Source organism: Strigops habroptila, chromosome 2 (assembly GCF_004027225.2).
Source record: "Strigops habroptila isolate Jane chromosome 2, bStrHab1.2.pri, whole genome shotgun sequence".
Lineage (NCBI taxonomy): Eukaryota > Metazoa > Chordata > Aves > Psittaciformes > Psittacidae > Strigops > Strigops habroptila.
The window spans coordinates 35,114,103-35,128,841 of record NC_044278.2 but is presented as its reverse complement, the minus strand read 5'-3'; the positions used below and the strand labels follow the sequence as shown (position 1 = coordinate 35,128,841).

At 39.9% G+C, this 14,739-nt stretch overlaps 1 protein-coding gene across 2 annotated transcripts in view; it reads right to left on the bottom strand.

Annotated features, from left to right (window-relative positions):
- Positions 1–596: 596 nt before the first annotated feature.
- Positions 597–14,739, bottom strand: part of LOC115604123 (amine oxidase [flavin-containing] B-like) — a 54,429-nt gene continuing 40,286 nt past the window's right edge. The window contains exons 10-16 of one of the 2 annotated variants that reach the window (XM_030476884.1): positions 14,041–14,094; positions 9,730–9,787; positions 8,559–8,656; positions 7,365–7,476; positions 5,538–5,600; positions 4,960–5,120; positions 597–2,136 (exon numbers count right to left, since the gene is read on the bottom strand). In XM_030476884.1, the coding sequence (XP_030332744.1) occupies positions 4,965–5,120; positions 5,538–5,600; positions 7,365–7,476; positions 8,559–8,656; positions 9,730–9,787; positions 14,041–14,094 (541 nt within the window). In that variant the 3' untranslated portion in view covers positions 597–2,136; positions 4,960–4,964. The remainder of the gene's footprint in view (positions 2,137–4,959; positions 5,121–5,537; positions 5,601–7,364; positions 7,477–8,558; positions 8,657–9,729; positions 9,788–14,040; positions 14,095–14,739) is intronic. The other variant, XM_030476885.1, reaches the window with a different exon arrangement.

The following is a 14,739-nucleotide window of genomic DNA, read 5'->3' as shown; positions in this document are numbered from 1 at the left end:
TTTTGTGAAACACAGGTCCATTCCCAAGGCTGAATTTGTTCTTGTTACATTCTCTCTCTAGCACTGACACTGAGCTGCTGGATGAAATTAAGCCAGTAATTTTTGTCTGTTTTGTTTTTCATTTTATTTTATGTTTACACCACACAGTATTTGGTACAAGATCTGTTTCTTCCCATTTTCAGCTACAGCCAAATACCACCTGCCCTTGACTCTTATGAGCAGCTATAAAACGTGTCCCTGCCCACACATGTTCTGGTAAACAAGGTGCTGTGAGAGGTATGTTTATGATGGGGACACTTTAAATCCATCTAGAGCAATAAAACGTAATTTTAAGTGTAAGTAAGTCGCTTGTCTACACATTAGGAAGAATTATTATGGGGGAGTTTGTTTGGTTTTGGTGGTTTTGGGTTTTTTTTATTTTGGGGGGTTTGTTTGGTTTGTTTTATCCTTCTCTCCTTCTTTAAAGTGCTGTCTTACATGAGAAAAGCTGAAGATACCTCATGGCTTCAGTATGAAATGCAAAATGTTGTGTTACTAAGTAATAACCATCACAACCAAGTCAAAAGGGGCTTGCACAAAAGAAAAGCCTCAAACAGTAAGTGTGACATGACAATATTTATTGATTCTAATTAAGGTTAAAAAAAGTTCACAGCTGTCAGATAAAAATATCTGCAGTCTATTGAAAAGGGAGCTTAAGAAGGAAACCAAGGGAGACAGTCACCACAGAGGCACTTGAGAAAATGCTACAGTTATAAAAGGCACAAATTCATCACACACACAGCATATATATTCCTGCACAGTGAAGTCACTCTTTTTTTTCCCAAAACACAGAGGCAGGCATCACTGAACACTGACCTGTACATGACCACAGGAGACACGCTACAAGCGGCAGCCTATGACGCCTAAACAACTTGACTGTAGAGATACTTTGAAAGCAAGACTGCTTTGGCCATCACATTTTTATCTCTATTGAACAACAGATTATAAGATCAAGGTGACCATAAAGTCGTGGAGATGGGAGAGATAATGTTAGTTCATTTAAACACAGGTCAGGTTTATTTGTGAGCATTCGCAATCTGCAATTTAAGTGGCTTTGATTCTTGCCTGAAAGCAGAGGCAGATCTGTGGTTATTTCATCCTGGCTTCCTTTTGCATCCAAGTACTTTTGGAGGACATGCAATTTCTTCTTCCTCACAAATATTTTTCTTTCATGTCTCCAAAAAAAAAAAAAAAAAACACCACGCAAAAAAACCGCAGCTTAAAATTTCTGCGCTTTCATAAAGTTTACCTCAGTGAAACAACAGTCCCACCGAAGGGACTCCAGGCCTTGGCTTTCAGTGATGGACAATGCTCAGGCATATACTTAATTGTGATTAATGTCTTTTACAAACATTTACTGTTGTATTTATAGTAGATGTGCTATTTGGAGTCAAAATCGGCATTGAGAAAAAAAACGCAGTAATTAGAGGAAAGACAAGGGGCTGTCTCAGCTCTCTCACCTCCTTGTTATTTTAATTTATACAGTTAGCTTTCAAGCACTTTGGTTAACACAGATTTTCATGCCTCTACCCAACATTCTTTGCAATATACAGTTGCTATCAGAACAGTGTACAAGCAAGTAAACCTCTTTTTTTTTTTCTTTTGTGCAAGCTCTTAGGAGCCTTACAAAATACTAATGATAACACAAATCAGTTCATAAGAGACAATACAATTATTTCCATGGTTGTTCTATAACACATTTTATGAAGCTGGTAAACTGCTGAAATTTTCATGATAGCAGATTTCTCATCAAATATATTAAGAAATTAATAATATATCATGGCTGGTTACCCATTAAACCAGACTTCATTCCTCTCTTCGAAGGGTTGACACAAAGGAATTTTAAAAATGTAAGCCAGTGCTAACACTTCCCTCCACCCATGGGGAAGCATCTTGATTCTCTACCTACATTTGTCAATTTTCTCATCACACTGGCATCCACATACACAAAGTGCCACATATTCCTTTTATGTGGAAGATGTCGAGAAAAAGCAGCATGCCTTCTTTTTAATCCCATGGTGGCAATAAGCTCCACAGCATCATCACAGCAAGACACAGCTGTAAAGACAAAGAGAGCATTCCCAAGGCTTTGGCAATCTGGAAGGAAGAAGACAAAGACTTTTGAGTGTTAATACAGATGCTGCGATTCAGAACTCCCAGCTCCATCAAATTTGGCCAGAAATCTCAGAGAATCCAAATCTGAGATTTTAAGCTGCACCTACTTTTAGTTGCAGCAGAATAACACAAGAAATGTTTTGTGGTTTGGTTTTTTTTTCTATTTTTGTTTCACTTTGAAACTAAGATTAAGAAAGATTTATATAGATTTTATTTCTCATTAAAAGCTTTGGTTACGATTCAGTTCAGTTCTAACTATACTTAACTTCTTTTTTTCCTTGGATTTTCTGCCCTTATGACGCACAACATTGTTTTGTTAGACTGGGAAAAACCTCTGCCAGATTCAGGAGCAAAGAAAAGAAATACACATATCAGATGTGAATAAAACCAATTTATTCTCAATAGTCTCATGGATTTGCTCCCCTTTAGAGCCCTGCAGACTATCTCTAGGGCAGAAGCAGGACTCGAATTCCGAACAGTTTTAGCAGAAAAATCATCTGCAAATGCAGCAGTTCTTTATATGTTAAGTATGTATTCACCGTCTAGCACTTACTTAAGAATATTGGGTCAACACTTTAAAACTATCTTCCCAAATTTAGGTTACTATGTTTATTTCTGGCCCGAGGATTGTCTGAGTTACAAAGGCTCTGAACTTACCCATTCAGCTTTCAGTTCCTAATTCATTTAGTAAATAAATCACAGAGAGAAAGCCATGTAGAAGCACTCTGTGGTAGGCAAATGTCCCAGCCAATTACTGCTCTATGTGATACAATGAGAAAAGCCATATGTACACTGCTGCACTGTTCTTCTGACTCAAAGATCTTTATGTCTAAAAAGTTCCCCTATGCATTTTAAAAGGCTGTTATGTGGATATTCATTTGTGATAAAATCCAAGCTGCTGCTACAAGAAGATTTTTAACTGGCACATCAAGTTAAAAAGAATGAAACCTAAGGACCAGAAACCGATGTGCTGCTAACAAATATTACAGCTTTATAAGTGGTCAGTGGATTTCCATGGGACTATTTGGAGAATGAAGTATCACTCTGCTCAAGCAAGATCAGATGGAGCCCAAGAAGTCTGCCTGAGACTGGCGATACATTTCCTCTACCTTCTGCTCACACTAGTTGCTGAATATATTACTGTACTTCCCTCCATGGCTTTCTACTACAATGTAATATTTTACATATAAATCAGCACTGATTGAAGGGAGAAGTGCAGCAAACAGGCTCAGGAAAATTCCAGACATCTCAGATTTCATGTGCACCCAATCCTGTTCTCAGCTATACTTGTGCACCTGTAAACCGGCAGAAATACCTAGAACAAGGTACTGTCATGTTGACAGGTAGGCGTGTAATGTTTTGGTGGTTGGGGTCCCCCCTTTTCTTTTTTCTATTCTCTTTTTACACTGCTTGAGAGGTACCAAGCTAGGAAGGGCAGAAGCACTTGCATGTGACTATCCTATTCATGGTTCTCTGGTCTCTCTGTCATTTAGATTTTTCATTAGTTACCAAAAGTACAGTCAGTACAACACAGCACAGCAGGCAGAAGTGGAAGTGTTAATCCCATCAATATGGTTGTTAGGAGAGACTGAAGCTCTGAATCAGCTAAGCAGTGTTCGGCATGAAGCAAGTGTTGAGCAACAGCTAAGCTGAAGTTTTTGTCGGACTTTTTTAATACTTACACTGTATTTTCAAGTCCATTGTGCCCTACCAGGCAAGAGACAGCCTCAAGGTGTTCAAAGGGTAAATTTAAGTAGAAAGAAAGGAAGGTGGTAAGAAAAAGATATGTAAAAGAGGGTTTTAATGGAGGTCTTTACAACCTCTTGGGGTAGGCAGAGGTTAATTTGTTCTCTTGCTATCTTGCAGCAACTTAGGGAGCTAAAAAGAGGACCTTGGTGGCAAAGAGATGTCAGACAGGGCAAAAAAGGTTTGAAAGATTGCATGTGTACATTGGCACACTCAGGTCCAACAGCCTGATCTGCCATACTCTTGTACACATCAGCTATTGTCTGGAGCCTGCCAATTTTCTAGGCAGAGGAGATTTAATCCCACACAGGAGTGGACAAGCTCTGATGTTCCAGGCAGTGTGAACAAAGCTGTGGAGCCTGAAATTCAACCACATTACCACAGGCAGTAAAAACATTGTCCTTGAACTCACTGTAGGACAAATATGCTGCCGGAAATGCCAACAATCTATGGCTACACTTCCACAGTTTGGATGGATAAATTTAGCCTCTCTTGTCTGGGTGCTGCCTGGGCTCTGGACATCAGGGTGAAAAACAAAAACACTAAAAAGATCCTTAGCAGCAATTTGCATGAACAAGTTAATTATTCTTTAAGCTCTGGATTTCTTTTCTCACTCTACCACATAGGAAGATAGAAATCCTTTGTTTACAACTAGAAATGGAAGGGCCTGTGAAGAGTTGGAGTTCAGGGTCTGGTTCAAGTATAAGTGTAAAAACAACTGGACGTCTCATCAGAACAGACTTTAGAGAGGTATTTTGTCACTTCTGTTCTGAGATCTGGATAAAAACCTCAAGGTGATAACGCTTGACATGGTGTCCTACAAATTCAACAACCAAAAAGGTATTGCTAGAAGTAGGCCTGAATTCAAGGGATTCTTTTTCAATATGGATCCCTTTCCTTTATCCCTTCCCTTCCCTAGAGAGCCTCTTCTCTCTACTGCCTTCTCCTTTTCCCCAGTTCTGATCTGATTTTGGAGATAGGGAAGTACCTGCCAAAAAAAAAAAAAAAAACCTCTGAAAAAAACCAAAACTGCTCAAGTGTGAGGCTCTGCATTGGCACCTTTTTCAGTTTCGAACTAGAAGTCCCTTTTTATAGGCAAATAACCCAGCTGCAGCCACAGAGGCGAAGGAAGTGGAAAGTCCAATCAGCTTTAGCAGTCCTGGCACAGACGGCAAGTTCCTCTCCCAGAAGGTTGTAGTGATGGGCAAAGCTGGAACATCCTGCAAGGAAAGCATCCATTACCAACATAACATTATTTCCATTGTGAGAGGCAGGGTGTAAATAGAGATTCTTGTGGCAGAAACAGAACTGGATTAAAGCAGTTCGTGTTGTCAAGAAGTACACTCTATCAAAATTTTCTGCTCAGTTAAAAGGAAGAAGAGGAGACACATGGAAAGGTTTCATAGTCTGGTTAAAAAGTGTAGTTCTTTCTAATCTTCTGTTACAGAGTTGTCAAATGGGCGCCCTCTCTGAGTTTCTAGCATGTTCCTGTTTAGGGAAGGGCAGTTTTGCTGAGTAAGGAAAAGTTTATGGTGGCTTTGATACAGTGAAATTAAATAAAAATGGCCAACAAAATTTTACCTCATCAGCAAAAACTGCAGGAAAAAATAATCCATTTCATCTACAGTAAGACTTACAATTGATTCAGGTTCTGGCTTCCAAATTTCACTCTCTGGGATTTTCCTCATAGCAAACAGTATCTGCAAACACATAATATTCTCTAGTAAGTACCATTCATCCTTTGAAAGGGGAAAAGAGCTGGCTTCATTTTTTCTTTTAAAATAGCATAACGAAGAGAACAATTGAGCACATACATCACTGTGTATTCAGATTTTACAAGAAGACTCAATCCTTGTACTACTAATTTCTGGGGAGCCCTGGTATTTAATAAGACACTCCTCCTAGTGGAAATAGAAACAGTAACAGAAAAATCTTACTATGCTTAGTTAGTCCATGCAAGATACTGGAACTCAACTAGTCCCACGGGGAACTAGTATCTAAGAGTTAAGTATACACTCATGGCAAAGTGAGGCATAGAACACAGAATCATAGAATGGCTTGGGTTGGAAGGGACTTTAAAGATCATCTCCAACCTCCCTGCCATGGGCAGGGACACCTTCCACTAGACCAGGTTGCTCAAAGCCCCATCCACCTTGGCCATGCATAAACCAGCTACAGCATGGGCAAGCTATATAACCAGGATTAGCTTGTTTTACAAATTTTACCACGATGTAAGAAGAGGAACAGAATCCTATGAGTGATGACAGACCACCATTTTCATCCAGAGAAGAACAAGACTAAAAAGAAAACCTTCACAGTGGAAAATTAATCATTCAAAGCATCAAAGATACCAGAGATCAGTAGGATAGCAAGGATTATCTGAATGGTAGTTATGGAAGACAGCAAGATTAACTTCTGCAGCAGCAAAATAGAATGGAGGTTTATGAAATACTGATTTTCCTATTCCAGGCACTTGCAGATTTAAGATTTGCCATCTTTTATGATGTGCTTTTATTCCAGACAAGATTCATGGACCTCATCAACTTTTCAATACAGGAGAGCGAGAAACACCTTTGCACCAGATTTTAAACATATTTTCCTTTCACAAGTAACTGAGGAAAGGAAAACATTTTTACTGATCAAGCTCACTTGCCAACTTCTCTGTTGAGGCCTATGGAGGTTCTGCTGTAATGTCCTTACATTAGAGAGGTCTAGAAGCACTACCTTTGGAGGTTTTAAGGGACAGGTTAGGTACCTTCACACCTGGGACAATTGATCCCTGTCTTTTGGGGCAGGGGTATGGGCTAGACAAACTCTCCAGTTCCCTTTCACACTAATTTCTGTTCCAATATTGTAGTTTTTTAGTCACAAGATTCCCTTCACCTCACAAAACAAAGATGAAATTTATTTTGCTGTTCCATAAACTGTAATATTCCTGAGAATACTTGAGGAATTGGCATTTTCTCAGAAGAAAAATATTTAAGTCCTTGTTTAATGACTTTATGTAAGGCTGTCTCAATGGTACGTCACTGTCAACGGTATTGTTGGAAACAATTGAGGAAGGGACTGTCTTGGTGTGCAGAGCTGCACACCAAGAGCTGTTCCTAATGAGGCTAACAGCCATGATATCTCAGCACAGTGACTAACAAAGCGACCATTTTTGGGAAAAAAATGTCTCGGTGAGAATTTGGGAGTGTTCTATTAAAGAAAAGATTTAATCCCTAGAAACAGGAAGGAGTTTGATGAAACAACCAGAACCCTTCTTAAGCATTCCAAATCACTGATTTGCACTCAGGAAAACCTTCATCCTTTTTGAAGTCTGTGCCCTTCGCAAGGATTTGTATCAAGATTTCAGAACACCTGAATATGTCAACATTCAGCTCCCATTTCACCTCCAACCAGAAGATCTTTCATTTTCCATAGGATATTTGACAGTTCCCCATGGTTGATGCTTGCATTTGTACCTCTCTGGCTGCTCTTTCTCCAGCCTGCACAGCCCCCTCCATGTATCCACTCCACTCTGTGGCTGTCTCTGTGCCAGCAAAATAGATCCTGCCAACTGGCTGCCGAATAATCCTGGAGGGGGACAAGCAGTAAGTCATATCAGCCATCATCAGGAAAGATAACTGAAATCCTTGGCTTAATATTAGAATAAAAGCGTTTTAAGTAACAGCAAGTAACTTTGGGTGAGTTGAGCTGGAGGAGGAGTCTGCGTTGCATTTCATTTCTTACAGTAAACACACCAGTGTTCATATTTTCTAAACATTTACACTGCTCATATGTGTAAAGGACATCTAGTTTGAGACTTATTCTATCTCACAATTTTAGCCAGCATCATAACTACCAATGCTAAGCATTAGCGGCACAGTGTAGCATTCTGAAGTACATCCTCACAATATCTAAAGCAACAAGCACATAAAATTTAAAGAATTAATTAAATAAGGTGTTTGTTGGTGGTGGTGGGTTTTTTTACTCTATTTTTGCCAGAATTTGCAATTACTTTAAATACTAAGGCCTCCATATGTTCTTCATTACAACTGCTTTATTACTTTCAGTTCTCTTTAAATTATGCAAACTTATACCTCAAAAGTAGGGCTATATCATCACATTAAAAGCTACGTATCTGAACCCTATAACCAGTCTGACCAGTAAGCCTTTTTCTTTTTGGTAAATCTTATTTTCATGTAAAAACTTATGTCAGAGAGGACTGAATACAATGGCGCACAGATTACTATATTAAGCCTTGACTACTAACGGGAAAGGAACAGTCCAAAGAAGTCACTCATTACTGTGAATGTTGGCAAGAATTAACTGTCAGTATTTACAAAATACCAACTAAAGGTATGCCAGAAATGGTAACACCAATCTCTCATATCCAAAACTAGTTTTGTAAACAGATTGTGAAAGCTTTCTAGCTCTCTTGCTACTCAGCTGTATTCACCAAATAACAGAAGTGAATAAAACCCCTAATGATATTGTACTCATCCATCATAAAGCCCAACTGAGACAAGTGATTATAATACCTATTTAAAATATTCCCCAGTGATCTTAAAGGTATAAAGCAAACAGTGACAGAGGATTTATGATCCTTTCTGAGGATATTTATTAACTTGGTCTTATCTTACTACTCCAAAGCCCACTATAAATAGACACTATACCTTCCATACTGAGTCATTATGCCTGGTGGGAAGTAGGCTGTGTAGCAGCCCCCAGAATACTGCTCTTCACACCAGTTCTTCTCTTCATAATGCACTGGCTGTAAAACAGAGATTAATTCACTCAAGGAAAAGACAAAGTCCTGACGAAGCTAATAAAAGAATTGAGGAGACAGCAGAGAAGAATAGCTTATGATTTGTTGCATGTCAATATCTGACAAGTGGAGCACATGTAACAAATCTTTTAATGCAACATGGATTTGACACAATAAGCCTTAATTTTAGACACTGCTAGCTATTTAAAAAGAAAAAAAGAGCTAATCTGGGCACTATATAACGTAATCCTCTTACTCTGTCAATGTAAATGTATGCTTTGAGCACAAATTTATGCTTTTTACCAAAATTAACCTCTGGTGTACACAGGTATAATACTTGTAATATGTACACTGGATATAAATATATACTGTTAAAAATTACAAGTATGGCATTTGTATGGTTCTACATACAATACCTTTGTGTTTTAAATAATGTAAGCTTGAGATTGGTGCCTACAACATTTAACTTGTGTAAAATTGCCCTTAAAGGATAAATGCCATTGATCACATAAACCAAGCATTCACACAAATCCTATCAGTTATTTATTTTTACCATTACACAGAAGAGAAGGCAAGGGAAAAAAAACCAAAACAAAACAAAATGAAAAAACCCCAAACAAAACCCAACAAAACGAACAAAACCAACTACCCAACTGAAAAAAAAGCCAACACAAAAAGCAAACAACACATGCAGCAATGGATCTTAGCAAGTAGGAAGAGAGAAGAAACACTATGCTCAATACAGACTGAGGGAAAGGCAAGCCTGTCACATCTGAAAACAGTTGAGATGTATGGTGGTAAGCACTGTGAATGCCACCTGTGAAGCTGGACAAGAACATATCTGCCTTTTTTAACTGTTTCATAAGCTCATTCTTATTCTCACCATCAAATACAACCCAAGACACCATAACCTTCTCTCCATTCCTCTACATGGTGCAGCAAGTGCTCCCATAGCAGATACCTTTTCCAAAACACCACGCAGGACTGTTCCAGAGCACTGCTGCATTTGGTTTGATTCTGCCCTTCCCTACCTCAAGGAGTCTGACAACAGACACCATGGTTTAGAGTTTTGTACTTACATGTAAAGCTTCCTCTGATCCCAGAACCTTTGCATAGAGCTCACAAAGCCTTGTCTTCCTGCAAGAGAAAAGCAGCAGAAGACTTCTGTGTGAGGAATGACAAAACAAACCATTTCTAACATGTCCTAGTTTCAAGAGGACAAATATTAATATTGGTTGATCTTGAGTTTTCAGCTTTTTGGGATCTATCCTAATTGACCAGTCTTTGGATGACTAGAAATAACAAACTCAAACTCCTGCGCTGCTTACCAGCTGTAATGCAAGCTGTTCCCTTAAGATACTTCCAAATCCAATCATTATCCAAAGGTCCCCCAGGCTGTCAGGAAAATGAAGTAGTAAGGCATTGCACTTTTCCGTGTTCGCACATAGCCTAACGTATGGTCTGTTCCCACAAAGATGCAGGTATTGATAGACTGATACTCTCAGGGAAGCAGTACTTTTTTTCTGTATCTAGAAAATTTCCTCCTGTTTTAGTTTATGAGTCTACAAACCTATGAATATACTTCATTCTATAGCAAATTCCAAATGCAATTAAGTTTTTCCTACAAGCTTTTGGGTCTTACTGTCTTACTGCACTGCACCAAACACCAAACACAAGAAGATCGAGATGAAATAATAGTTAACAATTATGAGAATCAAACATGCAAACACAATGCTGTAAAGAAGTTTACTTCTGGAAGCAAATCCTGTGCTCCACAGATAGCCATGCTGAGCAGAGAAGTAGAGCAGTCCCAGCTCTGCAACTGTATGGGCTATACTTGCAGCTATGTCAGTATGTGAGGAACCCAGGACACTGCTGGATGAAACAACCTAGCTATACAGGAGGCCAGTTATACTTATGAGCAGCTGAACTCAAAGAATGCTATAGAAAGGGGACGAGGGTCAAAAAAAAAACCAAAACAAAACCCAACCAAACCAGGAAGACCTGAAGGTCCTCCTGTGCAGGTGGGGGCTTGAGCAAGAAGGTAAAGGCTGCTACAGTTCGGGAAGAGCCATGGCCCTGGGATGATTTTACTGCTGGCATGTGTCAAGCCCAGCAGCAGCAGAGTGGAAGGAAGCAGCTCCTTCCTTCTGCCCAGAGGCAGAGGACAAGGGTCAGCCTGCTCCAGAAGCAGAAATGCATGGTGACACAGTGACTGGCTAGGTGGGCTCCGAGAGTTGCAGGATCATATGAACATCCCTCTGCAGTCAGGGGTGACATGAATCCAGCAAAAGCCATAATAAAAGGGAACATTTCCTCCATCTCTCTTAATCTCTGGATAATGACCACCACACCCTGCAGATCACCAGCACTGACCATGCAGTGTCTGAGCAGACTAAAGCCATTTTAACAGCACGAGTTAGCAAAGCCTCTGCTGTGGTCTGCCTACCACCTTTCCCATGTGCCCACCAGCTCCTGCTTTCAAGGCAGGTCAATAACACCACAGGGCTCCACAGGAAACCAGGTTATCACCTTGGGACCCATCTGCTTCTGCTCCTCCCAGCACCACAACAGGGGTGAGATGGATCCCTCTAAGATCTGCCTGTGCCCTGCCCTTTTTCCACACGTGACTTGCAGACCCTCCAGGGAGCCTGGAAATGGCATACCAGAGGCTGGTAGGGATTCTCATGTACAGCCAACTGCAGGACTCCAAGAAGGTGCAAGTGCACCACTGATTGATAAGTACATTGCTAATATAGGTAAAGTTAAAGATAGCCGTGCACAAGAAAAGGTTAAGTTTCAGGTCAAGGGCATCTTCAGACTTTTAAGAAATATCAACCTTGAAAGAAATTATTCATCAGTAAGGTATTACTTAACAGAAAAAAAAGAAAAAGAAAAAACATAAGAAAAGCAAAAAAGAAAAGAAGGAAGAGAAAAAGGAGAAAAGGAAAACAAGAAAAAAAAAAGAAAAGAAGAGAACCCTCCCCAACATCACAGAAAAGCAGTTTCTAAAGGATTGAAGTGTGCCAACAGTAATCTATCACTGAGGACATTCCCCCTAATAAGAACAATCCTTGCAGATGATCTGGTGTCTCTGCAACATCACTGTTTTTTGTCCTAGAACAGTTTAAATAAATACTTATTTATGTATTTATGGTTAATGCTAGCACAGAACACACAGAATACACACTGAGTAAAATCCTTATTTCTTGGCTCCAGGCTCAACTGTGAAATTGACACCAGCACTAGTAAGAAGAATGTTATGCCTGGAGCTACCTAGGTAGGTCCTGTTGAGAGTTACACTGTGCCTGGTGCAGATGCCTGGTGCAGAAGAAATGCACATTCAGACAGACACTCAGCTCTTCTCTAAGTTCTTCTCCTGTTCTCTTATTCCATGGCAGTGTGTGATGCCACCACCTTCATTGCACAGCTGTGAAAGGTAGGGCACAATCTAACCACTGTACTCATTGGCACCTGGCCTGGGAAGACCAGCTGGAAGGCAGCAGTGAGGTTTACTCCTTTCAGTCTGGTTTAGGCTCTAACACATCTTTCATCCCCTCCCAGAACAGCCATGCCCAGCCATGATTCAGGATAGTTGACATGGACTCTACATCCTATTCTTCATATCGAAGGATTACCAAACCCTGTCATCAATGTGATAAAAGGACGGCCCAACTTGTGTTGATAGGTGAGCACAGCATCTCAGCGAGATGCATCCTCTGTAGCATGCCACAAGAAGCCTGTCCTCAGAAGAAATCCCTCCTTTATGAACACCATAGTCCCCATATAAACAACACAAACTGGTTGCACCCTGAGTATATGCTGGGAGCAGGTCCAGGTTGAAGTTCTGCCTTCTCCTGGACCCTGATTTCCACTGAAGGAGAATTGTGCTCACGTGAAGGAGAGGAGCTGCAGTGCAGCCCAGAAGGTTCCTGCTTTGGTTGGCTGTGGCCAAGATTGCATGAGTCAGAGGGGTACCCCTACACCAGGGTACCATCTATCAGGTACTAAACCAAGCATATTTTATAACCATCCTTTACCAAAGCAAAGTCCTTGCTAGTCTGAGGTTTATTCCTCCAAACACAAGAATTTAAAATCCTTTTGTTTAAAACTTGGCTGTAGGCAGCAGCAGAGTCAGATAATTGTGCTAATACTTTTAATGCCTAGGGAAAGCAACCTTTCCTTCATGGTGCCTTACAGTCAGGATAGCACTTAATTTCACAGAAAGAGAAGCCATTCGCAAATACTGCAAATGCTCAGTTGTAACTAGTGCATTGACACACAGAGTAAGACACTATTTGGTGTTTATGATGTGGCTTAAAATGCCAGGCACACTGAATTTCAGAATACTACACTATTTTTATCACTGGTCACTTGTTGGGGGTCTGTCTCAAAACCTGAGTGCTGAAGAAAAGGCTGCCTTGTCCGTTCCTGCCAAAATTAAAAGTGCTCTGTGGTACCAGGCTGCCATTTGAAAACATCAACAGCGATATTAACAGCCCCATTTAGACTCATTATCCACAGGCTGCCAGACTACCTGCAAAGCTAATCTGAGAAGACTACATCTTCTCTAGTTAGACTAGTTATTACTGTAATAATGTTTACTTGGACATGGTATTCCTTGTGGCTTTAAAAATAAATTTCTTTTCTCCATGTCCAAATAAGGCTCTCCTCATATCCACACTCTCTACTTGCAGCTTTAATTTGATCAGATACTGTGAATCAGTGTGATGGAAAAATCTCATTACTTTGTAAATTCCATTTCAGTAATAAACCAAAAAGCACTAGTGTGTGCAGAGATTTGTTTCAAGAAGACAGTAAAAAAGACCTTCATCTGTGTCTGAAGGGCACTTTTTTCCCAAACCGAGGGTGGAGAAATGGAAGCGGCTTTTTGACCCCTTCACAATGCTGAGATCTCATTCATCGCAGCTATAGCAGCCTCAAGGTTGCACTAAGTTACAGATGCTGAAAGGACCCTCTAGGGTGATTAGAAAAGAAATGAAGCACCATGGCCAAACGTGTCCCTTCTGACAAGCTTTCGAAGAATTCAGTGCACTTGCAGGAAGCCAGAGAGGTAGCACTGGAGTGGAAAGAGGCTGGCCCTGGACACTTTCCCACGAGGACAGCAGAGTATCTACACTACTTTCAAATTCAGCAGCTTAGAACAGTTCTTTTGCTAGAGTCACATAAGCAGAGAACACCTGCTGAAAAGTGAGAATCAGAACTTAACCCAAATCCAAGTTAGGTATCTTCTTGCTTAAAGTGATGTCTGCCTACTGTCGCAAGGTTACAGACAACTTCCTTCAAACTGGGGCATTTTATTCCTGCTCTGGTCATTCATAACAAAATTTTGACTCATGTCCACACAGATCTCCAGCGTTTGTACTTACCTTTCTTCTTTTGTGAGACCTGTCAGTCTTCTACACTTCCGAGCAAGAATGAAGCTATAGGAAGACCACAAACAATTTACTTCCATTATGTTACATTTCCTGCATTATTTAAAATGCCAATACCTTATGATGGGATGCTGTGATTCATAGTATTAGCTTTTGGGTCTCTATGCAGATAGGTGGAATGGGTATTTTGGAAAATGTTATATTCTCTGCCTGCTGCTTGCAGGACTCAGTGCGGAAAGAACCACTCTGAGATTCAGGTTAGAATATTTGTATGAGCTGTTTCCCAATGACCTTAATTTTATACAGCAGTGGGAGCAGGCATATAGCAACAAGAGGTGACGCCTGGGCTTGAATTGGAAATTAATGTTTAATAAACTTTCTAAAATTGCTCATACTCTCTGGTTGTTATAAAACATAGAACAAAACAAAATATAATTCTAGAAAACAAATTTTCATTTAAAGAACTGGAAGACTTGGGGAAGGCAAACTATTTGGAAAAAACTTTGCATTTCTGCAATCACCCCTTTTTTTCCTCCTTTCTTTCCTTTTCTCTGACTTTTTACTTTGCCACATAAAAAGACAAAAGACAGTGAGAAAAGGAAGAACAACAGAATTTCTTTTTTTTTTTAATTAGCAATTAAATCAGAGATAACTTTATTTGAAAGAAAAAAAAAATCATAGAACATATTCAAC